Source organism: Coenobita brevimanus, chromosome 27 (genome assembly GCF_032717465.1).
Source record: "Coenobita brevimanus isolate Jiangsu-jjx chromosome 27, ASM3271746v2, whole genome shotgun sequence".
In the NCBI taxonomy this organism is placed as follows: domain Eukaryota; kingdom Metazoa; phylum Arthropoda; class Malacostraca; order Decapoda; family Coenobitidae; genus Coenobita; species Coenobita brevimanus.
Genome location: NC_136980.1, coordinates 7,837,065 through 7,862,804, shown reverse-complemented (window position 1 = coordinate 7,862,804; position 25,740 = coordinate 7,837,065). Strand labels below are relative to the sequence as shown.

At 43.9% G+C, this 25,740-nt stretch overlaps 1 protein-coding gene across 1 annotated transcript; it reads right to left on the bottom strand.

The window, feature by feature from the left end:
• Positions 1-4,607: 4,607 nt before the first annotated feature.
• Positions 4,608-21,905, bottom strand: LOC145394370 (uncharacterized). Its single transcript, XM_080268242.1, is given in 3 exon segments — positions 4,608-4,673; positions 18,223-21,068; positions 21,215-21,905. Coding segments are annotated over 3 exon segments (3,603 nt in total).
• Positions 21,906-25,740: the final 3,835 nt, after the last annotated feature.

Here is a 25,740-nt window from a genome sequence, read left to right as displayed (position 1 = left end):
TCCTCAGTTGAATAGTTTAACATTTACAAACAACTATGTTCCACATACATGTCCACAAAGCAAGAGATTTGTCATTAACAAAACACCTTGACCTCTTTCACTCCTGAACAGATGTACATTATCTTCAAGAAAATAAATAGCTCAATCAGCATAAGCAAGCTACATCAGAATCAATAAGAACCACATGGTATCCAGGACCTCACAGACAAAAACAACTACCTGAATCTTGTATGCACACTGCAACATTCCCAACACCTGGATACAGGACAATCACCCAACTGACACCAAAAAAAGGCCCAACAAAACCTTCCTCATACAGGCCTATAACACTCTGCTCACCATCAAAGATAATGGAACACCTGATTCTTAAAAATATCATACCCAAAATCCCCCTAGCACCATCACAACATTGCTTTAGATACTGCCTTCCACAAGCGCTCTACTAACAAATATCACATAGAATGCTTCTGATGGTATCAACACCAAACAACCACAGCATACACTCCTCAAAACAATAGACATCAATGAAGATTTTTATGTCATCCCTATAATAACTGCCAAATCTACAACACTTTCAAAGAGACCCATATCACCTGATGTGTGTAAACTATTGGGTCATTACCAGCAAGAAACTTCCCCAATGGTGTCCCACCTGCTCTTTCTCACCTATACTCTCCAGCCTTTAGCATACATGATGCACTTTCACCCAACAGAGTACAAACATTAATAAAAATTCAGATAGCATCACAATATCTACAAAGCACAGTGCATACAGCAAAAAATATACACCAGCACACTTTAGACACATATTGATGAAATCAGGCTGATGACTGCCCCACTTTAATCCACCACCACACCCATCACAAGACCTAATGGCAACCAGTTAACCCTCTAATATCATACTATATAATGTACAGGAGCCAGGGTCTAGTTGACCAGCCTCACTTGCCCCTGAGTGGAAATGTGTGAACAATAAACCCATCACTTCTTGGCTCCTGCTTCCGTCCCGTTGTCACACTGTGCATTTCATGACATGACCACACTGCATTCCAGCATGAGCTTACCTCAGTACCTGATGCCTGCCCATTATTTTTGACAAGATACTGGTTTAATTTTGTCAAAATACCATACATTAATTAGGAAATCATATAGTGAATATTACATACCATATACAGGGATACCACAGTTTAATGATCCAATTGGTTAAGAACCTAGCGCTAGGTGGGGTATCGTATCTCGGAGGAGATTTAACATGTAAAGTATAGGGATGCTTTTTTGAGCCTTGAGTTTCCCCCCCAAGCCAAGTCCTAAACCTACCCAAATAAATCCAAAAACAAGTTTCTAGCTAACCTAAACCCGCAGTAGTTTAAAACAAGTTAAATTAAGCCTAAAATCAGTTTGTAACTCACCTAAACCCAAAAACATAATCTGAAATTCATCAAAAATAAGTCTGGAAAAAATCACTTAGTAAACTGTACCCCCAGAATGACAATGTTCATTCCACCTATGACAAAAACACATTAATCTACGTCTAAAAACAGTTTATAAATCAACCTAAACACAAAATTTAAGTCTAAAATATCATCATCATCGGTTTTTAAAAAACAAAAAATCTATTGTTATACCAGAGTCTGGCCATTGTTCAGTGGGGTAGGGTGGTATTTCTACCCCCATTGCTGTGCCGGGGTATCGCATCTAGGGGCATTGTATCTTGGGGTCTGCCTGTATTTAACCCCTCCCGTCCGGGTGGCATGTACACATGACGACCAGGGGACATGTATACATTGATCTACTGTTTTGTAGTATTATTGTTATTGTATTATATAACCAAACCATACGTGCTCCCTATGTGTCAACAAGTGGGTTGGTGGAGGGTTAGTGCCCCTCCCAGTAAAACAAATAACTCAAAGACAAATGGCCACCCCTTACGGGATTATGATGTCTGGCAATAGATAGATAGACAGATAATGTACAGGTGCCACACATCCCCTCCACTAAGATCCTTGGAATGACATGACAGGGAGCTCACCTTTGAGGACCCCATACAGTACTGCACTAAACATCAAGAACAGGTGCATCCCTAGACTCAATGCACTAAAGGATATAATAAGGATGGACTCCAGACAACAAAAGTAAACATATTACTCTACAGACAGTACATCAGCTCATTAATGTTCTATGCTTCAGCACCTCAAGCACACACCTACAAAACTTTGGAGATCATACAAAACTGAAATATAAGCATCAGCACTGAATACTCCAAACATAATCCTACGCTCACCTGCACTAAATTCAAAATCCTCCCGGTCACAAACCATCAAGATATGACAGACACACAATTCTATGCAACTGGATGTGCCAACACATAATACCCTGTCATTACATCTCAAAACTATACAACACAGAGAATCTCAAGTCCATGATGCAGCCACTGTACGATCATTTAAAAAACATCTATAATATCATCACTCCCCCAGACAAATCATCCCTGGTAATTATGAAACATCTACATATTCACTTCACATGCAGGGCAATACATCACCTCAGTCAAAACCCTACTACATGCCCCCATCCTGAAAGCCACTCATCTGAACTATCTTTACCCCAAACGGATCGAGCTTCAAGCTAGGCTAAGATTAGGATACCATCCAGCCGTCATCAATAACCAGCATAAATTCAGGTTGGGTCTAACCACAGATGACACATTATCCACTTACAGAACTAGTCAACAATGTAACACATAAGGGAGTACTGTACACTGTACGCCAATGTTAGACAAAACATGAGCGCGGTAGGGAACCTATGGGATGACCTCATAAAAGCAGCTGCTGGCCTGCAATAGACAGGTCTGCTCAGCTAACCAGGCTGGGATTGAACAACATAAGGGAATGTTAATTTTTAAACATACAATATACAGCTTTAAAAAAACAAGGGTACTTTTCATGAATTTAAAAAGAACACATTCAACTGCATCTGAAGCAGAACCACAAGCAATAAATTAGCTTGCTGTCAAGCCTGGGTGGGTATGGTGTCACAGGTATGGTGGTATCACTCTTTGAAGCCCAAACATTCCACCATCACCCTACGCTCCTTGTTGGGTTGGCAGCAGTGACAGAACACTGGAACTTTTTCCACCTTTGATGCAGCAGGCTGTCAGAATTTGTCAGTCACAGAGAAGGCTGACATACGCCCATCTCGGAAACACTGAGCCAGGTGATGCCACATGACAGGCTGGTCCCAGGTGCAAAATCCTGGGATCCATACCCCAACACAAGGCATCTGCGACTGCAATCGAAAACAGACCACAATCAGTGCCACCTTTCTGGTTTTGCATATCTGGCAACTCCAAAGCCTTGTGCTTCTCTTTCATGTACAGGAGCCAGCCAATCTGTTTCTTCAGCTCTGAAGAGGTCTTGCCATGGTAAATGCTATCAAAAATGAGAACTGTCCTAAGACTGCACCTCATATGTGAATGACAAATCCAATGGTTTGAGAACAAATTTACAATTTGCACAAAGGGTGAATCAGGGGTACCTACAAAAGTACAACCATAGTCTTACAAACAAGGCCATGTCCTGGAACCCATCAATTCTGGTGAACTCTTGGCTAAGGAGGGCTTGTGAATGGCTAATCTCCTCATTAGCTGGCCAACTGCTACTTGTGATGACTGAGTGCATTGAAGTTATTTGATCCTCTTGAGATATCACCCGAGAAACCCTCTTGATGGGCTGTTTCAAAGCTCCTCTAGACTTGGCAGCTGTGATCTTAATAATGATGAATTCTTGTGCAGAAAGCTCCTCTAGACTTGGCAGCTGTGATCTTAATAATGGTGAGGTCTTGTGCAGGTCTCTTCCTGGCCAGTCTCTGAACAGGAGTGGGTGTAATAAGAACAGGTGGTAAGCCACAGGGAGATACTTCAGTGTCTACTGTTGCTGATGCAGGAGGAAGGTCACATGGAGGCACAGTAGTTTGATGTGTTTTCAACACAGGAGAAAGGTCAAATTGAGGCTCCGTTGTGTGTTCCATTTCTAATGTAAGGGGAAGGTCAAACAGAGACACAGCGGTGTGTTTCATTTCAGATGCAGGAGGAAGGTCACATGGAGGCACAGTAGTGTGTTGTGGTTTCAACACAGGAGAAAAGTCAAATCGAGGCTCCATTTTGTGTTCCATTTCTATGTAAGGGGAAGGTCAAGCGGAGGCACAGTGGTGTGTCCCATTTCAGATGCAGGAAGAAGGTCACAAGGAGACACAGAAGAGGATTCCTGTTCTGATGCAGAAGGAAAGCCAAAGGGAGAGGCAGGGAAGGGTTCCTTTCCTGATGCAGGAGGAAGGCCACAAGAAGGCACAGCAGGAGATTCAGTAGCTGACACTGAAGAGGCAGTAGCAGGGAACTGTTTGTGAGATTTTAGCTGGATATAAGGAACTTCTTCACTTAGGGGCTTGTTATGATCCAGAGCTTGCAGTTTTACCCTCCGGTGACTGCTGATGTTTAAGATTTTGTATGGTCCAAGCCAATTCAGAGCCATATGGTTCCCTTTTCTTCCAACATTTTTCATATCACGGCACAGGACAAGATCTCCGAACTTCAAATCAAACACCTTCTTCCTTTAGGCAGCCTGCTTTTGATACTGTCCAACCTGACATTTCTGAGCATGCTCAATCTTAGCAAGAACCTGAGTGTGAAGTTACAGAATGGGCTGGGACATGCTTTCCACAATTGTCTGATAATCCTCCTAAGTCACGTCATCTGGATACAGTATAGAGTTTCAGGTTCACAGTCCTCCTCAGGCAATGTGGATGACACTACACATGGTTGTCTGTTCAACATGAGACAGAAACTGAGAATTTTGTGCTGGCTTGCCTCTGTGTGCGAACAGACTAGGCTACCTCCTCCAAGTAAAGGTTCCGGTCATCCTGCTTCTCATTCACCAGTTTAGCGTAACGGTTCTTGAGAGTCTGGTTTGTTCATTCATCCAGACCATTGCAATGAGGGTGGTATGCACTGGTGACAAGGCTCTCAATATTGTACTGACGGGCAAGGAACTCACTCATTTAGTTGACAAATTCCTTACCCCTGTCAGAAAGGATCTTTTCTGGAGAACCCCATCAGTAGATGAAGCCGTGGACCACTCTGCACACCTCTTCAGTGGACTTTGATCTCAGGGGAAACAAGTCGACAAACTTTGTGAGGCAGTCTGTCGGCGTTACAAAAACCTGTATCCCTCTTCAGTTTCTTTTACGAGGCCGATCAAGACCATGCCAACCATGTACATGAGACTTTTGACTTTATTTGGCTTAACCCCTTAAACGCGGCCGTGTACGGCCGATCCCCCCCGTGTGGCGGGGTTGTAGCGGGGTCTGAGTACCTGTGGGAAAATATTTGCCAAAAATCAGATTAACCCTGGAACATTAAAATTTTTATGGCATATAGTACTTACATTCAGCTTTCTCCTGAGACAGATGTTGAGCCTTCGTGGACTACCAAAGGACTTGTGAAGACTTGCAAAGTTGGGTAACAAAGTCTTCACTTTCACACCTCCAGAAACCCGGTTTTCTTTCTACCACAGCCTCAATCTGTCACAGTACACTTCATACAACAACGTACAGGTAGTTTGGAATCCGTATTTGTACAATAAGCACTGAAAATAAGGCTATAATGAACGAAGCGCACGGCCGACATGCAGCGCAGCAGCGATCTTCCCGTCACTGAACACACATTTCCCTTTTCACGGCTAAAAACACATATACTACATTATTTTCCTTCATAGTGCTTCGCAAAGGCTCGCTTGGCACTATTACGGCCCTAAAAATCACTGTCACTGCCAGTATTGTGAAGCGGGAATGAGGAAGACCACCGCGGCGTGAGTTTATTCAGCCTTACGGCAGGCACTTTATTCTTGCTCCGGTCGGCCACTCGCACTTCATTTCTATCGCTCACTTTCACTCTAGCTGTCAGTTTTTTGCCTTATTCATCAGTGTCACTGTCATTTGTTATAAAAATAATATTTTCTACACAACAAACTGTCACTGTCAGAACATAGAATAGAAACATGTGCTTTCAACTTCTTACACTGGAGTGACTGTCACTCTCAATACTTATATTATTACTATGTACAATTATTTACACAAAAAAACACTGTCACTGTCAGTGCTTTTACAACTACATACACTAATTTACACTCATCAGACTGTCACTGTCAGTACATAAAAGAAAACTAAACACTAGTATCACTGTCACTCTCAGTATTATTTTCAAGATTCTTACCCTTATTTTCAATATCTAGTCAGGCTGTGGTAGTCAAAGAAACACGGGTAAGCACAGGGGGGAATTTTGCACTCTTTGCACTGCAAGGAGGTGCGCCTAAATGTTCTGTCCTGCCTGGTAGTGTGGCTCCACACATGACACCTCCTGAGTGCTTTTCCCCTCTTGGCAGTGGCAGGCAGTGGCTCCAGGCGGTGTCGCTGAAGGTAGTCCTGACACTGTAGGCGGTCTGGAGGTGTGTGTGGGTGGCGCCTGGGACCTGATGGCAGTACCTGCCCATAATGCTGAAGCAGCTGGTGCACACAAGTCTTTGAAAATCGCCGGAGAGAGTAGTTTGCTGGCTTCCTGTTCTTGACCTTATACAGGATGAAGGCGTTCAGCATGCACATATCAAGCAAGTGCAAGAACACCTTCCTGTACCAGCGACGGTTCCTCCTCAGGCAGTCTATCTCTCCGATCATCATGTCAGACTTGTCCACCAGCCGCATATTGACGTTGTAGTCAATCACAGCATCAGGCTTCATTACAGGCTCGCCAGTCCTTCTGTCGACCTTCCCTGTGGCTTGCATTTCCCCCTTGTGAACTGTGGTGAGCACATTGACGATTCTCTTATCGTGTCACCTGATCGCCAGCATCGTGTCAGTTTTCTTCAGGTGCACGTCTCCCCGCTTTGATCTTTCAGCCTCGGGGAAGGCAGGGTAGTGTGCCCTATTGCTACGGACAGTGCCACATGATCCGACGCCGTGTTCAGAAAGGTACTTGGCGAGTTCTGGAGCTGTATAGTAATTGTTCGTATACAGGACATGATTCCCGCCAAAGTACTCTTCCAACAGCACTTTCACCACAGAGCCAGAGAATCCAAGGGTATCAGTCTTGTCCAAGTCCACATTGCTGGCGGTGTAGATTACGAAGTCTAAGATGAACCCCGTCTTGCAGTCGCACAGCACGAAAAACTTTATTCCAAAGCGGTGACGTTTGCTAGGAATATACTGCACGAACCGAAGACGGCCCCTGAACAAAACCATGGACTCGTCAATCACAACTTTCTTGAAGGGGCGCAGGAACCTCGTAAACTTATCCTTGATCAAGTTCAGGATTCCCCTCACTTTCCATAATGGGTCAGTTTGGGAAGGCTCATCATTGTAGGCAAAGTGTAAGGTAAGTCATGAGTTGTCTGAAACGATCGCGACTCATGTATTTATTGAAGATGGGTGTGGGGCAAAGATCGTCAGCACTCCAGTATTCCTCGAGCTTGTGCTTCCAACTGTGGGGCATCAATAGCATCAAATCAATAAATACAAACAGTTCCCTGATCGTTACAGGAACCCATGCTGCCATCCGCGACGTGGATGGCGTTGCAGCTTCACCTTCACCTTCACCTTCACGAACTGCAGCAGATTGCCCCTCGTACCTGTTCGTCTCGGTACAAATCTGCTCCATTACTTCGTTATCCAGGAAGGCCAACAGGTAGTCTAAACATTCACCATCCTCTGGGACAGGGAAGTCAGCCTGTATTCCACACCCACTGGCATCAAATGGCAGATCTTCCGGCACAAAATCTGAGCCCTCAGACCACACGAAGGCATCCAGAGTGCCCTGCCTAGGCTGGGAGGTGCTGGGGGCGGCGGGGGGTGAGGCAGGCCGTGTGGCGGGGGGTGAGGCAGGCCGTGTGGCAGTGGGTGAGGCAGAGGCTGTCCTAGGTCGTGTCGGTGTAGTGGTGGTGGTGGTGGTGGTGGGGAGATAAGCCGAAGGTTCAAGGTCACTTGCGGTGGCGTGACTGGCGAGTTGCCTAGTGCGAGTAACCTTAGCTAGTCTTACACTAGGAGACAAAGTTCTACTCCTACTAGCACGAACACTGGGCCTCTACGTAAACCTCTACGTAAACTAGACTGCCTACTTCCCTTCCTTGGTGGTGAAGGGGACTCCGAAGACTCCGGAGAAAGGGCAGCCGAAGATGACGATGAGAGAATGGGGCTGGGAGTGCGTGGCGGGCTGGCGGTGGGTTGATGTGGTGTAGGGGACAATGGCTGGGAAGCTGGGTCACCACTTCTTCTCCTCTTGGCCCCCTTTCCATACACTAGGCCCCTTTTCACAGGAGCCTTGCCTGTTGAGGTGCTGGGCACAGGAATAGTCACTTCTGGCACCTCAGACTCAGCACTCGAAAGTGTGTCTGACTCTGCCAGGCTAGATAAGACACCGACGTCACTTCCATAATCCATGGACGCTTTCAATAACTCACTAGCTATAGCCGAGTCACTAAGTCCCTTAGCAGTTCCTTGTAAGGGTTTGTACGGGGTGGAGGTCACAAAACCCTTTTTCGGAGGGCTGGAAGGCACAGACTCGGAAGAGCTTGAGTTTGACATGGTGTCACCTTGAAAGATTTGCGTGGACTGACGCTAAACAGGGGCAAACCGCGCGAAAAAATGTGAGTGTGACAACTGGGGAAACAAGCGTTTCCAAATAGCATAAAGTGCTTGCGAGAGGAAGGCGCAGATTGACAAGTATGAGCCGTCCGCGCGCTGCCATATCGCACGACAAGGGAGGGCCGGGCAGCGGTGCGTGGGTGGGTAAAAAAAAAGATACTTGGCAACAACCGAGGTCAGTAGTACAAAGGTCAAGTGTGCTAAAAGTAGCTAAAGGGTGGCGGTACTGATAGACAATACCAGCTGGAGCCTGCTTGCCCGCGGTTATTCAAAATTTACTAGAATCGCAAACACGACGATCCGCCGTTATGTCCTTTTGGCCGAGCGTCGCAAACGAGACGATTCGCGTTTAAGGGGTTAAACTGTGGGTCTTCAATCCACAGGGTCTCTTTGTACTGACAGGCATTACAGCGTGAGATTTGAAATTGCATACATTATTCAAAAACTGCAAATGGGAAGAGATTTGTGGAAGGAAGTGTGTAAAGTCCAGTACTGGTATTAAAAAAAAAAAAAAAAAAAAAAAAAAAAAAAAAATTATCTCGTTAAATTATAAAATCAACTGTAACAGATGAAATACAATTTCTGAAGAAAAATATTTTCCTATCCACTTACTTAAAACTTTTATTCTGTGTTTCTGCACTGTATTCACCCCTGAATTCAACTATGTATTTTTCAATGAAGTATTGCTATCTTAAGCCTCTCTCTTTTTAAACTTTGGTGGTATCTTTTGAATTTTAAATAATACAGACCCTTTGAACTGAAGACAATAAATTACAATAGCTCATCATCCAGTCTATCTATCTATTGCCAGACGCCTCAATCCCGTTTGGGGTGGCCACAAACAAATCGCCTCCAAGTCGCCCTGTCCCCCGCCATTTCACTGCCCTGCTCCCAACTCACACTCCCCTCTCTCATATACCTCTCCACCCCATCCCTCCATCTCATCCTCGGCCTCCCCTTCCCTCTTCCCCCCTCCACCTCACTCACATACACTCTCTTCGTCAATCTTTCACCCTCCATCTTCTCCACATGGCCAAACCACCTCAGTGTGCTCCTCATAACGCTTCCTATCACATCCACATCCACACCACAACGCTCCTTTATATCCTCATTCGTCAGCCATGTCTCTCCATGTGACTCCACAGGCTCCTCTTAAATAATTTATTTCCACTGCTCTCACTCTCGACTTGTGTCCTTCCAACAACGTCCAAGCTTCACTTCCATACGTTAGAGTTCGTATCACAATACTGTCATGTAACTTTTTCACTTCCATGCTCACTTCCCTGTTTCTTATCACTGCTTTCAAAGAACCAGCAACCTTTCTTCCCTGCTGTACCCTTTCAAGCACTTCACCCTCCAAACTTCCATCCTTACTCATCACACTACCCAAGTACTTAAACGTACTCACATTTTCCAATTCCTCATCATCCAACCTCGCTATACATTCACTGACTTCACCTCTCTCAAAGACCATCACTTTACTCTTCCTACATTCACCTTTAGATTCCATTTCTTACACACTCTCCCAAACTCATCCACCAAGCCTTGTAGCTCCCCTTCGTCTTCACTCAACAACACAGCATCATCTGCAAACAACAGTACAGGGAGTTTCCAAACACTATCATCTCTCACCAGGGCCACTCCAACATCAACTACCCTACCTTGTACCTCTTTCATTACCCCATCCATGTACAGATTGAACAACCATGGAGACATGACACATCCCTGTTTCAAACCAACTTTCAAAGAGAAAAATTCACTTAGTTCAGCATCCACACGCACTGCAGCCTTAGCACCATCGTACATACTCTTCACAGCATTCAACAACTTCCCATCTACTCCATATATTATTAACACTTTCCACAATCCTTGTCTATCCACCCTGTCATATGCTTTCTCCAAATCCATGAAAGCCACATCCAACTTCTTTCCCTTCTCTAGAAACTTTTACACTAAAGATCTAAGAATGGATATCTGATCTACACAACCTCTTCCCTTCCTAAAGCCTCCCTGTTCTTCTCCAACTAATTTCTCTGTTCTTTCTCTAACTCAGTCCATAAGTATCCTACCATACATTTTTCCTATTATACTAAGAAGACAAATGCCCCTATGATTACCACACACTTCTTTTTCCCCTTTTCCTTTGTACAAGAGAACAATTATACCTGACTTCCAATCCTCCGGGACGCTACCCTCCTCCCAGGCCAATCTGCACATCTTCCACATCCATTCTACTAATATCTCTCCCCCATGCTTCAGCATTTCACCACACACTCCATCAATTCCTGGGGCTTTCCCCGATTTAACTTCCTTCATTGCTTCCACAACTTCTATCCTACTGATTTCTTCCTGTCTTGTCACCTCCCTCCTTCTCCCAGCCATTCCCCAGCCACTTATACTCGAATTACTTCCATCCTCTATGTTCAACAATTCCTTAAAGTGTTCTCTCCATCTTCTCACTTTTTCTCCCTTCTCCACTAGTAATCTACCATTTTTCTCCACTAGTAATCTACCATTTTTATCTCACTCCCCTGCTAACTTCACTTCCACCCTGTCTTACTCTTTTCACCTCTTTCCAGAACAGTTTCTTACAGTCCCTCCACTTTACACTCAAATTCCTTCCAAATTCCTCATACACTCTCTTCTTACTCTCTCTTACTAATCTTTTCACCTCTCTTTCTTTCTACATATAACTCTCTCTTCCACCTCTCAACTTCTTCCACGCCCCTATTTCTCATCCATTTATTGTATGCTTTCTTCTTTTGTGCCACAGCCTGTTTCACCTCTTCAGTCCACCACGCTGTTCCTTGCACCCCCCTCCGTCTTCTCTTCCTTCCACACACCACATCACACGCTGCACATATTTCTTCTGTAAATATCCTACACACACCTTCCACGTCTCCCATCTGCTCCAATTCATATTTGCCCAATCGTTCCTCCACTTCTCTCTTATACTCTGCCTTTTTTCTCATCCTCTTGTAACCTTTCCACTCTCCTTGCAACTACTCCTTCCTCTCGTCTTTCCCTTCTCCTATTCCTCCATCTTTCTTGAATTCTAATTCTGTCCACCACCAAGTAGTGGTCAGAAAGTCCACTCCCCCAACCTCTATAAACTCTTGCATCCATTACACATCTTCGCATCCTTTCATCCACACACACATAATCAATCACTGCCTTCCTTTCATTCAGTTCACCACCCACCCTTCTCATCACTCGCCATGTATATCTGTGGATCATTTTATGCCTGAAGAGGGTATTGGCTATCACCAACCCCCTTCCAGCACAAATGTCCACTAACGCACTCCCATTCTCATTTATCTCAGCAGGCACACCCCACTCACCAACTATTCCATCCACCTTCACTTTTTACAAAAATATGTTCGACTCAGGGTGCAGGCTTGACATGCCCATTCCTTTAGGACCATCAGTTCTCCTACATACCATACACCTCCACTACCACTTGAGCCCTAACACCCACCGTCCATACTGAGTACATGCTTGGGCTGTCTGATACGAGACTGGTGTACTCGTGCTGGTATTAGTGGGGATATTTTTATGACATATCACCAGGTTTAAAGTCCACTTTAACGAAATTCAAATCTTTTAAACTGTACCCTGCCCCTGCTGGGGTTGGAACACATGTCCACTGGCACAGTGTCTATCAAATCTGCCACTGCATTTCTTGCTGTAGTGCTGCCTACTTATTCCCCCATCTTTCACAGTATTTTTTGTCTGCCCTCCTTCCATCCTGTCACTTTTTAATACTCTTCTTTCCTTCTATGGTGACTCAGCACTAAATGACAACTGTATTTCCTGTAATAACACTAATTCAATGGGAAGAACTCACGATAATTCCCCCACCAACATACTGGAACAGCCCTAATAAAACTGTATCCTAATACACAACATACCTAATCCTGAACATCCTCTCACATGCCTTTCTACCAGTGGTGCTGATTGATCTTGGTGCAGGTGTTGCTGATGCCTGTGTGACCAGCACTTGGTGATGAGAGACAAGCATGTAGAACGTCATCTCTCTCTCTCTCTCTCTCTCTCTGCATTGGAGATGATGACCCACAGCTGACACCCAGATATGCTGTGGTAGAAAGATGAACCCTGTATTGTGTACTGTCCCTAAGGTGTAGCTTTGACCACAGTCCTTTTTGTCTTCATGTTATGGCCAGGAGTGAATGTGCCTGTGGTCAAAAAATGGTGAATATGGCCAACATACTCCACATGGGTCTCAAACCTCTTGGACCTTTGGTCAGCAACTGAAACAGTAGACTCAGTTGGAGACCACGTTTTCACCCGTCATCTGAAAATCCATTAAAGGGTGCAACAATGATCATGAATCTGTGACAGCAAACACACCAAGCAGATTTGAACATTCTGTACATCAACACTGACTTCTGTGTTTTTAGTTTTACCTTACATCACATGAACATGCCATTTGTTGGTTGTGAGGTATCTATGAAAAAAAAAAAAAAAAAAAAAAAAAAAAGAAAAAAGAAGTTGAACTGGATATCATCTTGTATGTATAAATCTGAAGCATGAAAAAGAAAGGAAAAGCAATTTTAAAAATGGACTTTTGGTTATAATGACTTTGATTTCAACCCAGTTACTACACTGTAGAGGGGTTTTGCTGTATTGTTATAATCCAAGACTCACTGTTTCATCCCACCTGCACTTGGCTGTAATCTGGGGAAAATAAGAATTGCATTTTGCAGTGTATGGGTCAATTTAACAGCATATTATAAGTAATCCCATTTATGTAAAATGCTATGAGTGGTTTCATGACTGACATGAGGAGGCTACTGCCCCATCCTCTGATCATGGCACCATGCGATGTTTGTAATGCCATGGAACAGATAGATAATGCAACGAAGACAGTGTTTTATTGGAGAGTCATCGATCAGAAATTAAGAAAGTGGTACCGATGGAGAAAAAGGAGAAAAGAAGATATAAAAAACATCAAAAATAATGTGAAGGTGGCATATACTAATGTTGATGGTTTAATATCGGCAAGACTAGAAATCAACAATTTTTTTAGGGTACATGAACCTGATGTTATGTGCTTTGTAGAGACCAAGTTAAGAGAAGATATTGATGTTCATATGGGAGATGGTAAATACAAACTGTGGAGAAGAGACAGAAAAGAAAAAACTGAAGGAGGAGTGATGATAGCAGTGAAGAACAACATAAATGTAGAAACCGTGGAAATGGGAGACAGCAGGGTAGAAGTGATAAATATGAAATTAGAAACTGGAGAGAATAGCAAGAGAGTTATGGCAGTAGTGTATGTTCCCCCTAAGACAAGAGCATGGAGTGATGATGAATACCATGAAATGTTGTCAGATATGGCTAGTTATTTACTGAAAAATATTGAGAAAAGCAACAATATAATTTTAATGGGTGACTTCAATTGTAAAGAGGTGAACTGGGAGGAATGGGACTCAGGAGGCAGCGAAGATTCGTGGGGCACTATATTATTAAATATAACAATGAACAATGTGATGACGCAATGGGTCAATGAAGAGACATGGTTCCGAGGTGAGGACACGGCAGCAAGACTAGATTTACTGTTTACCAAAGAACCCGATGTAACAGAATCCTTGAAATATCTGTGTCCCATTGGAAAAAGTGATCATGTGGTCACTGAGTTCCAGATGATAACAGGGAACGTGGAGCCAAGAGACGAGCTTTATAGGCAGGGAAGATACAACTTTGGGAAAGCAAACTTTACAGGATTGAGAAAATTTTTTGAAAATGCAGATTGGAGAAAATTCAGAGAAACAAGAGAGATACAGAGGATGTGGGATATTTTTCTAGGCCTCTATAATTCGGGAGTGGAAAAATTTGTGCCAAGAGTAAAGGGGAAAGAGAACAGGAAAAAGGAGTGGTTTACTAGAAGGTGTATGATAGCAATAAATGAGAGAGACACAGAAGGAGAGGTAACAACAAAACAAAGGAAGAATATAAAAGAACTAGAAATGAATACACAAGAATATATGGAGAAGAAGAAAGGAATTTTTAAGGTATAATAGACAAATGTAAGGATGAACCTAAACTGTTTTACAGATTTGTCAATGGCAAATTGAAACAAAAGGAAGGAGTCATCAAACTGAAAGTAGAAGGAGAGGTCTAAGAAGATGCACCAATGCAAGCAGAAATAATGAACAAATGTTTCCAATCAGTTTTCACTAAAGAAAAGGAGTTTGTGGAAGGAGAGGGAGTGACTAGAAATGTAGTGATAAAAGATATAAATGTGGAAGTACAGGAAGTATATAAATTACTGGAAACTCAAGATGTAGGAAAAGCCCCAGGACCAGATGGAATCTCTAATTGGGTACTGAAGGAATGCAGCGAACAACTGGTGGATACGATTCACAGTTTAATTGTGTGCTCTCTGGAAGAGGGGAAAGTGCCTCAAGAATGGAAGAGGGCAAATGTGGTACCAATTAATACGGGAGGAAACAGGGAAGAAACCCTGAATTACAGACCAGTGTCTCTACCCAGCATGGTCGCGTAATTGTGCGAGAGAATTCTGAAAGATAGATGGGTAAAATATCTGGAATATTTTGGCTGATAGTCAGTTTGGATTCAGAAGTGGATGGTCATGTATTTCCAACTTGTTGAATTTTTACTCAAGAGCGATTGATGTGCTTCAGGAGCGAGATGGTTGGGTGGATTGTGTGTATTTAGATTTGGGGAAGCCCTTCAACAAGGTACCCCATAAGAAACTAATGTGGAAACTAAAGCATATAGGAGGACTCAAGGGGAACCTCCTGGAATGGATGAGAGACTTTTTAAGAGACAGACAAATGAGGACAGTAATAAAGGATAGGATGTCTGGATGGAGGTATGTAACAAGTGGAGTCCCACAGGGCTCGGTGTTGGCACCAGTAATGTTCCTGATTTACATAAATGATATGGTAGATGGAGTGAACAGTTATGCAAGTCTGTTTGCTGATGATGCAGATGATGCAAAGATCTTGAGGAAGGTAGAGGTTGAGGAGGATTGTAAAATGCTGCAGGAGGATCTGGATAGGATACACCAATGGAGCCAGATGTGGGATATGAAAGTCAATGCAAAAAAAATGTAAAATTTTGGAAATGAGAAAAAGCACCAAAAGGCCATCACTGAATTATTTGATGGGTAATGAACCAATCACAAAAGCGACAGAAGAGAAAGATTTGGGAGTGCTGGTCCAGGACAGTCTGTCACCTGAAAAAAACACTTACAAGACAGTTAGAGAGACGTATAAACTCCTGACTAATATAAGAGTAGCGTTTCATTATATGGATGAGGAGATGATGAGGAAACTGATAGTGGCCATGACTCGCCCCATGTTAGAGTATGCAGCAGTAGTGTGGTCCCCACACAAAAAGAAAGATATAAACAAGATTGAGAGAATAAAAAGAACAGCAACCAAAATGGTCCCCAGTCTTGCAGATCTGTCTTACAGAGAGAAGCTGGAAAAGCTGGATTTGCCTTCCTTACAAGAAAGAAGAAAGAGAGGCGACATGATTGCAGTGTTCAGGACCATGATGGGAGTAGATAAAATTGACAAAGAAGATCTGTTTTTATGGGATAAGAGAGTAACAAGAGGACATGGAATGAAATTGAAGAAGCCAAGCTGCTTGAAAGTTAACAAGAAATATAGTTTTCCTTATAGATTTATAAACCTGTGGAATTGCCTGGACAAAGAGATCGTCCAGTCTAAAAACTTAAACGAGTTTAAAGCTAAATTTAACTTATTAAGAAACAGAGACAGGACCCCACGAGTGTAGCTCATTTCCTGTATATCACAATTAGGTAAATACATAGCAAACATTATGCATTATCTCAGTCTGGTGCTGGTGTTTTCACCCCTGCTTTTCTCATGTTTCCTCTTGTCACAACACTGGAGGCTAATAAAGGCTGCGAAGGTCATACGAAGTGAAGAGTGAGTGTAGCTGCACCGATTATGGATAAGTGACATGGTATTGAAAAAATGATAAGAGAAAAAAAGGACTTATATACCATACTCAGGAGGAAAACATGGAACATGAGAAATCATGCTGTAATGGATATCTCCTATTGTGAGATAAGTAGTGGTGGCTGAGTATGAGGCTGCAGACAGGAGTATAAATGAGCAGTAAAGAGGGGCCCACAAACATAATGTAATGTTTTGATTGGATGAGGAGGTGTGAGCTGCTGTTAAACAGACGGCTGCTTAAGGAATGGTAAAGAAATGGAAATACCTGTGCTGATGAATAACTGGTAATTCAATGCAAAGCTAGAAAGGGGGTATATGGGGTACAGTCTGTGTAACAATGCTCATAGCAACTAGAATGAGACAGAAGATCATACATGTTTGATTTGATAAAAGAAACACAAGCTCTCTCAATCTGCAGCTTTGTTTTCTCTGCTATCTAAACACAATTTTTCATGTAGGGTACCTCATCTTGCTCTGCACCCAGAGTGAGCCCATATGATCTGTGACATTTGCCCCTGGTGAGCGAGTGACTTGCCTTCCAAGTTGATAAAAACAATGGTTCCTGAATCACATGCAGCAAATTTGTGCATACCCTTTGCATTCAAGCACTGTAACACACATCCCAGGTATTTGGACATTCATTCATCATCTAATCCAGTGTTGCACCATGAGAAGCAGAGGACATAAAATAATAAAATGGTGATTTCCTATAATAGACAGAGAGTGTATAATATTTAAATGCTGTTCACAAAGTCTCGTTACGTACCAAAGGAACAGCAGGCTCAATGACAGGGATATAGATACAGCATACACTACTCTGTACTGTACATGTTTAACTCTGTGCAAGTAACCTTGTGTATAAAGTGCTCTATGCCATATTTCAATACAGCACTTTGACACAGACTACAGTATACTGTGTGTAAGGCACGTTCTGTATGTACAAATTCAGAGTATGTGATCCAAGTAGCTAGTACAAAGTGAAGATATAGTACACTCAATCCTCGTAAATCGCGGCAATTTGGGTCTGGACCACTGCCGCGGTTTACAAAATCCGCTTTTTATAAATAATAATTCTTATGGAAAAATTAATTAGGGTCTGGACTTTGGCCAACCACCCCCCAAAGCACCTTACCTACACCTATCTAGGCACCATCAAACACAAACATACAAATTTAGGAATATTCAGTGCATGTATTAAACAGAAATAAGCAATGTTAAGGGATCTCACCTTAATCCTATGACGACATTGTAATAAAGTCTGGGCACAGGCAAGGGAAGGAGGAAGACAACCTCTTCGACTGCTGGTTTTATTCTCACTGCCTCATTAATAAACAGCCAACCCTTTCATCAGGTCGGTTTGATAACTGACAGATTCGAACAAAGTTCGACACAGGATGAATTCTTTTCTTAAATATACATAAAATGGGAAAAAGGGCAAATGGCGGACATAGCATGACATAGACATAGCATGACATAGACATAGCATGACAGACATAGCATGACAGACATAACACTCCCCCCTGATCTTCTAAAGATCACTATATTGGAACGGCCGTACTGGACGGCGCTCCCTAGAACCTCGACGGGGCAGTGGTCTCCCTGGACTTTCTACTTCGTCTTCACTTGACGTATCACTTGACGTAGACTCATTCGAAGGACCTCTCACATCGATTAGCAAATCATCTTCTGTTTCTGATTCAGGGCTTTCTTCAGCTAGTGAATCCTCTGGGGCAGTAGACAGCGATGTTGCCAGCCTTAGGTCACGCACATGACGAGGCATACCATCCACCTCGACGTTCTGGGCAGATACAACTCGCGTTACTGTGCCCTCTGTGCTTCGAGAATCGCAGCGTCTGCTGGGATGCCGGATCCATACACAATCACCGACGCTGAAGCGATGTTGTTCTTCCACCAGCTGATCTTGCAGAGTTACTCCGTCGATACCCAGCAGCCTGACCTCGTATCTAAATATCTGGTTGGCAGGGGCAGATGAGGCATCATCACCTCGTGGCATAACGTTGTAGCGGTACACTGCTTCAGCTACGGAACAGCCTTTCCGTGCCAGTATAGTTTTCACGGTTCGATGATTTCTCTCTGATATTCCATTACCAGATGGAGCGTTGGCACACCGATACCTGATGACCATACCCCAACGCCTGGCGAACTCTTTGATCGTTGAGCTACGGAAGCTGGCAGCATTGTCAGTTAATAGCTCCTTAGGTGCTCCACGTTCATAAAACACAGACTCTAGCTGTTCAACAACACTGATGACATCTTGCCGCCTGAGTCTTTTCCAGATGGCATAACGTGTTGGCCCGCAGTCGATGAGCGTCAGATAGTGCTGGTTTCTGACATGACAGACGTCCATGCTAACTCTGCTCCAGATCTCTGAAACCCCCAACTCCCCTTTCTTCCACTTCTCTGGTGCCGGATCAAAGGATTGACATTCTTGACAACTCTGAAGAACACTGCGAACCTGCTGCCTCTGAACCGTAGGACAGAGCCTTCTGCAGAAGTACAGTGTACGCTTGATGCCGGGATGCCCGCTGGTTTCATGAATGTTAACGATGTCCCTGTCTGAAACACTGGCAACAGCTGCACAGCTTGTCTGCCCGTTTGCTAGTGTCATCCACCTCTTCGGTACGCGTGTTAGCGCATCTGCTTTGTTTTCAGTAGAAGACACAAACTTTACTTCCAGACACAGATTATACTCGACGATGATAGATTTAAAAGTCTCTAGGCGCCTACGGATCAACATTTCACTGGAAGCTCTAGTCTTCAAACGAGATTTTCCTGAGAGAGCATCCGCGATCCAGTGGAACACAGTTCTTGAGTCAGTCATAAGAGTCAGCTGTTTCATCTTCCAGGAGATTGCAAGATTTATCCCCTTAATAACAGCGTCCAGCTCCACAAGATTAATGTGAGAGCACTCGTCCCGTCGTAACCAACACGAGTCTTCAATAACTTCACCTTTCACCTCCAACACAGCTCCCAGTGCGAGTGAACTTGCATCTACCCATAGTATAGCTTCGTCTCCCGCCACATCCCATCGTCCTCGGGCTGGGTCAGAGTTCTTCACCCGCTCCAACGTGTCCGCAAGCATCGAGTGCAAACTGAGGTCATTAATCTCGTCGTCCCACGTAGTCGTGACCTCATTGGCCCGTCTTTTAATGTACGACGCCGCCACTCGCAACCAGCCACAAACAGGAAGGTGACTCGTTAGCTGCCCGCAGAGTGAAAACACTGTCCGCCTAGTCAGCTTTTCAGGTAGCTTGCCAACGCCGTTATCACGCTTCCAGACGAGACGATCGTGCTCCCCCCAGACTCTAATGCCCAGCACATGAGCTCCTTCAGACACAATCTCGGGAGGTTTGCAGAGCAGGCCGTGACGACTGAGGTGACATTCCACTTCTGCTGCACTCGCCACACTTTCGTCCACCAGAATATCGTCCAGGTATGGTGAAGTGGCGCGATTTATCTTCTCGTCCATGCTCAACACACGACTCAGGACCTCCTTCAATACTAGTGGTGCGATGTTCAGTTCAAAGCCCAGTCTAGTCAAACAGTAACGTCTCCCACAGAACACCACTGTCTGGGACGACCATAGCGATCTGTGAACGTGTATCTGTAGGTAAGCCTTGCGCAAGTCAATGAGAGCGACCCTCTGTCCACGCCTGCACCACTCCCGTATCTTCTCAGTGCAGACGTCCGCTTCAGCTGTGTGCAAATTAAGATGGGCATTCAACTCATGAAAATCAAGGACAGGGCGTACTTTTTTCTTGTTTTGCTGCACGACAGCCATCAGAGGGATAGTTCCTTTCACAGGGCCATGTATACTCTCGTTGTATGGAACCAGCCATCCGTCCTTAATCCATTCACACAGTTCATTTTCATATTCTTTTCGAGCTTCATTCGGCACCCTATATTCAGAGACAGTATTCAGTAGTCGTGGAGGCTATGAGTTATCACGCCAGTTCCACAACACTGTCCACTTTTTAGCTGCACTGTCATATGTTACTTCAAAATCCCTCTCGACAATATTTCGTTGTATGGTAGGTACTGTCACGGCTGAAGCCTGCACTTCCTCAATACCAAATCGCACTTTGTCTGGTGAAAGCACTGTCACTCCCTGCAGGGCTTCAACACCGTTCATGCCGAGAATAAAGTCAAAATTAAGCGGCTTGGAAGGCACTACTATCACATTCACAGACACGGACACTCCTGACAATAGCTGGACTGTTACCACACCTGTTCCCATACACATATAAAGCTCACCGCTTACTGTCCTCACACTGATATTTCCTTTGGTCCAGCGAGAGCACATGGAAACGTGTGCAATACTCTGAGTACAGCCGGTGTCTACCAGGGCATCACAGTTCTTTCCATCAACAACCAAGCGAGTCACTGGTAAAGCGCCTCTCACTGACGGTCTGGAGAGGAGGCTGGCGCTGGTCCCACCTCTCCTGATCCATTTCCCGAAGGGCATGAGGTAGCGATGTGGCCTCGTCCCCCGCATCTGAAGCAGCGCACATTACCTCGCCCACCTCTACCTCTGCGCACACTGCGTCCAGCCTGGCAGTCACGAGCGTAGTGGTTCGGCTGGTTACAGGAATGGCAGCGCACACCACCAACACCAACTAATGCAGGAGCCACTGTGTGCTGTCTGGAGCCGGCTGGTTGTGCTGATGCCCCATCATCGAGGTAATTATCAGCTAGAACAGCTCGAGCACGGTTCAGAAGTTGGTTAATATCCATAGTTTCCATGCGTGAACCAGCTCTCAGAATGTGGCGAACAGCTTCTGGAAGACCAGCTAAAAAAGCACAACATAGACTGGCATCGGTCATTCCTCCAAATCGTGTAGCCAGGTGGCGCAGGTCAGCCAAGTACACGTCAACAGACTCGCCATCACGCAGCCTACGGTCCACAAACTGCTCATAGGCAACAAACTTGTCTGCAGCAAATGCCGAGGTGAGTGCATCCTTTATGGTGTCGAAGTTCCCCTTGTCTACGCTGCTGAGCTGCTGATAAACAGAGAAAGCCCCGCCTGTGAGTCGCAGTGGCACAATGGTGTGTAGATCAGAGATCCCTCGTAGCCGACAAACCAGCTCCAGCTTTTCGATCCACTCTACCACCGAGTGCGAAGTACCGTCAAATTCCGGGATCAGACGAAGTTCCGTCGTAAGGCTGTCTCCTCGGGCTGAGGTTGATGATGCCGGTTTGCCACTATCACTTCCGTCCATCATAAGTTGCGAGAGAATGCCTAGATAGCTGGTAATAAAGTCTGGGCACAGGCAAGGGAAGGAGGAAGACAACCTCTTCGACTGCTGGTTTTATTCTCACTGCCTCGTTAATAAACAGCCAACCCTTTCATCAGGTCGGTTTGATAACTGACAGATTCGAACAAAGTTCGACACAGGATGAATTCTTTTCTTAAATATACATAAAATGGGAAAAAGGGCAAATGGCGGACATAGCATGACAGACATAGCATGACATAGACATAGCATGACATAGACATAGCATGACAGACATAACAGACATTGCTTAAGTGAATGAAGTGGGATGGTGTTGGGAAGAACTTAGAACCTCTCAGCATGAGGTGGGGGTGCTCCCTCATGCTGTTCTCCCTTCTCCAGCTCCTCAGCCTCCCTCAGGAAGCCCTAAAAGTCTGCCTCAGAGATGATTGATGCTACGTCATCCACGTCCTCAGTGTGTGAAGGGCCAGGCTGTGGTTCAGGCTCTGCTTCTGCCCTTACCTAGGCAAAATAGTGGGTGATGAGTTCCTGATATTTCTCGTTAACTCTGCGGCATTAGTATGCACACTTGCCACCAGGGACGGGTGGTGATTGGTTGTTGGGTCGCGATTTTCAAATTGAATGCCGTAGTTTACGATTCTCCTTGGAAAAGGCCCACTTCGGAGCCTAGATCCGCGATTTTTGTGACTTAACAGCGATTTAAAGGTGCCGGCAGTCTGACAGCCACTTTGCCGCGGTTTACAAATCCGTGTTTTATAAACACACAGTTTACAAGGATTGAATGTAATAAATAACGCATAATGAAGGGATTCACGTGGAAAATTTCTCTTTATATAATATTTTAATTCTCCATACAAGTACTGGACAACTGAACAATATCATAAACATCGTCACATTTTGTTGCCAGTTTAATATGAGTATGCAGTAATCCCTTGGTTATCCATACAGTCTGTATCCATTCATTCAACCTTGGCTATAATATACACGTAACAAGATTATTTGTCTCCAACCGTTCATAAGAGCTCCAGCTTTGGCAGCCAGTCAGCAGACATGGAAAAAAAAATTCGTTCTGTGGCTCACCAGCTTCTCTCTCCAATCAATCAATCAATCAATCAATCATTTCCTGTGGCACCCTCGGGGATGCATAGGGCCTCGATGAACTCACACCACCACATCCTATCTTGTGTTAACTCCTCAAGATCTCCCCAACACTCATCTCCAGCTTCCCGTCTCATTGTCCTCACCCACGTCTCTTTTGGCCTTCCTCTACCTCTCCTACCAAGTGCCACCCACCCTCGTGTACCTCGTACTATTCCCTGTCTCCTATACACATGTCCTAGCCACTTCCATCGTGAGAATCTAACATATTCATCGATCGGCTGCACTCCCGTTATTTCTCTAATTCTACTATTTGGTATCCTTTCCCACCACTTAACTCCTAATATTCTTCTAAGTGCTTTATTTTCAAACACCAAGAATTTATTGTCCATAGTCACTGTGCTGTACCAAGACTCGTGTCCATAAATTAAGATACTCCTAACCATTACCTTATAAAGTTTGATTTTTGTATGCACAGAAAAATTGTTATTATTCCAAATATTTTTAAGCATTCCCATTGCCTGATTACCCTTCTTTAACCTTTCCTCGAATTCAAAGTTCAAAGAACCATCCTTGGCTAAATAAGTACCTAAATATTTAAACCTATCAACTTGCTTTACAACCATACCTCCAATTACACATTCCTGCACATTTTCCATATTCATATTAATTATTTCAGTTTTTCCACAATTAATAACCAAACCCACCTTGCAACCTTCACTCACCAAACAGTCCTACACTCTCTGCATCTCTTCTGGCCCATCACAAATCAAAACTATATCATCTGCATAATCTAAATCCAAAAGTTTCCTGTTCTCTCCCCAAAGTATACCTGCACCGGTTTTTGTTCCAACACGTTTCATAATGTAATCAATGACCAATATAAATAGTAAAGGCAATAGAACACCACCTTGAATTACTCCGGACCTGACTTCAAACGAATCACTCAGACAACCATCAACCATCACTTTACAAAATGTGTCCTCATGCATGTTCATAATGACCCTCACAAACTCCTCTGGTATTCCATAATGTCTCATGATCTTCCCCATAGTCTCTCTCGAAACACTATCAAAAGCCTTTTCAAAATCAACAAAACAAAGACTTAACGGTACTCTCATTTCATTAACTTGCTGCATCAGATGCCTAACTATAAAGATCTGATCACTGCAACCACGTCCCTTTCTAAAACCAGCCTGTTCATCCCTCAGAATACCCTCAACCACCGGCTCCAACCTATATAACAACACTCTATTGAAAACTTTCAAAGCTATCGGTGACAAAGAGATTCCCCTCCAATTACCACATTCACTCAGGTCTCCCTTCTTCGGAACTTTAACAATTACACCATTCTTCCAAACTGATGGTAGTAACCCCGTCACCCATATCTTCTTGAATAGCTTGGTCAAGATCATTATTAATCTATCCCCCTCCACTTTAAACATTTCTGGAAATAAACCATCCTCCCCTGGTGCCTTATTATTCTTTAACTGTTTTACTGCATTCTCCACTTCTGCAAGTCTCAACTCTCCTGATTCTATATTTAAATCTTCCTGAGCAGACGGTATATCCTCTTCTGGTGGTATTGGTCTATTAAGAACTGTCTCAAAATGCTCTTTCCATCTATTTTTAATATCTCCATCTTTGGTCAATAAATTTCCGTCCCTGTCTCTAACTGGTATTTCCTTGCGTTTACCTGCATTACCACTCAGTTCTCTAATCGATTCATATGCTATTCTTTGACTCTGTCCATCATTTTTGTTTATTAAGATTTCAGTCTCTGCAACCTTTTTCATCCACACATCTTCTTTTATCTCTCCTAGCTAACCTTCTTACTTCTGAATTCAAACTCCAGTATGCAGCTCTTGCTAATTCAATCTCTCGTTCATCAACGCATTGCATCTCACTCCTCAATTCAGCCTCACCTCTCTTTTTTATCATATCCCACGTTTCCTCTGATATCCATTTCTTTCTCCTGAATCTATGTCTCCTTCCAATCGTACATTCAGCAGTCTCATGCAAAACTTTGTTCACATCCTCCCACATCTCATCTACACTTCTCTCCCCCTCTTCCAACATTTCCAACACCAAAAACCTATTTCTGCATTCTAATCTGAATTCCTCCTTTTCTTCTCCTTCCCTTCTAAGCTGAACAATATCGTATCTACCAACACCAGATTTTTCCTTCTTCTGATTTTTAAGTTTAAACCTTATTTTTGCAATGCTGAGTTAATGGTCACTACCAATATCCGCTCCCTGTTTAACATGAACATCTAGCAGAGAACTTCTATGCCTCCTACTGATAGCGATGTGATCAATCTGATTTTTATATTTTCCACACGGCGACACCCAAGTTGTCTTGTATATATTGCAATGCTGAAAGAGTGTGCCCCCGATGACTAAGTCATTTGCTAGACAGAAGCTTCCAAACCTCACTCCGTTTTCACTCATCCTACTACCAACTCCCATTTTACCCAAACATGCCTCAAATCCCTCATTTGAACAGCCCATTACTGCATTAAAGTCTCCAACGCAGATCAAAACATCATGTCTAGGTACCCTTCCTACTCCTTCTTGCAACTTTTCATAAAATGTGTCTTTCCTTTCATCGAGTGCATCATTAGTAGGTGCATAACACACAAACAGACTGATGTTGCCATGATTTGATTTAAACCGTGCATATAACAATCGCTCATCTATAGGATCCCACTCACATAAAGCC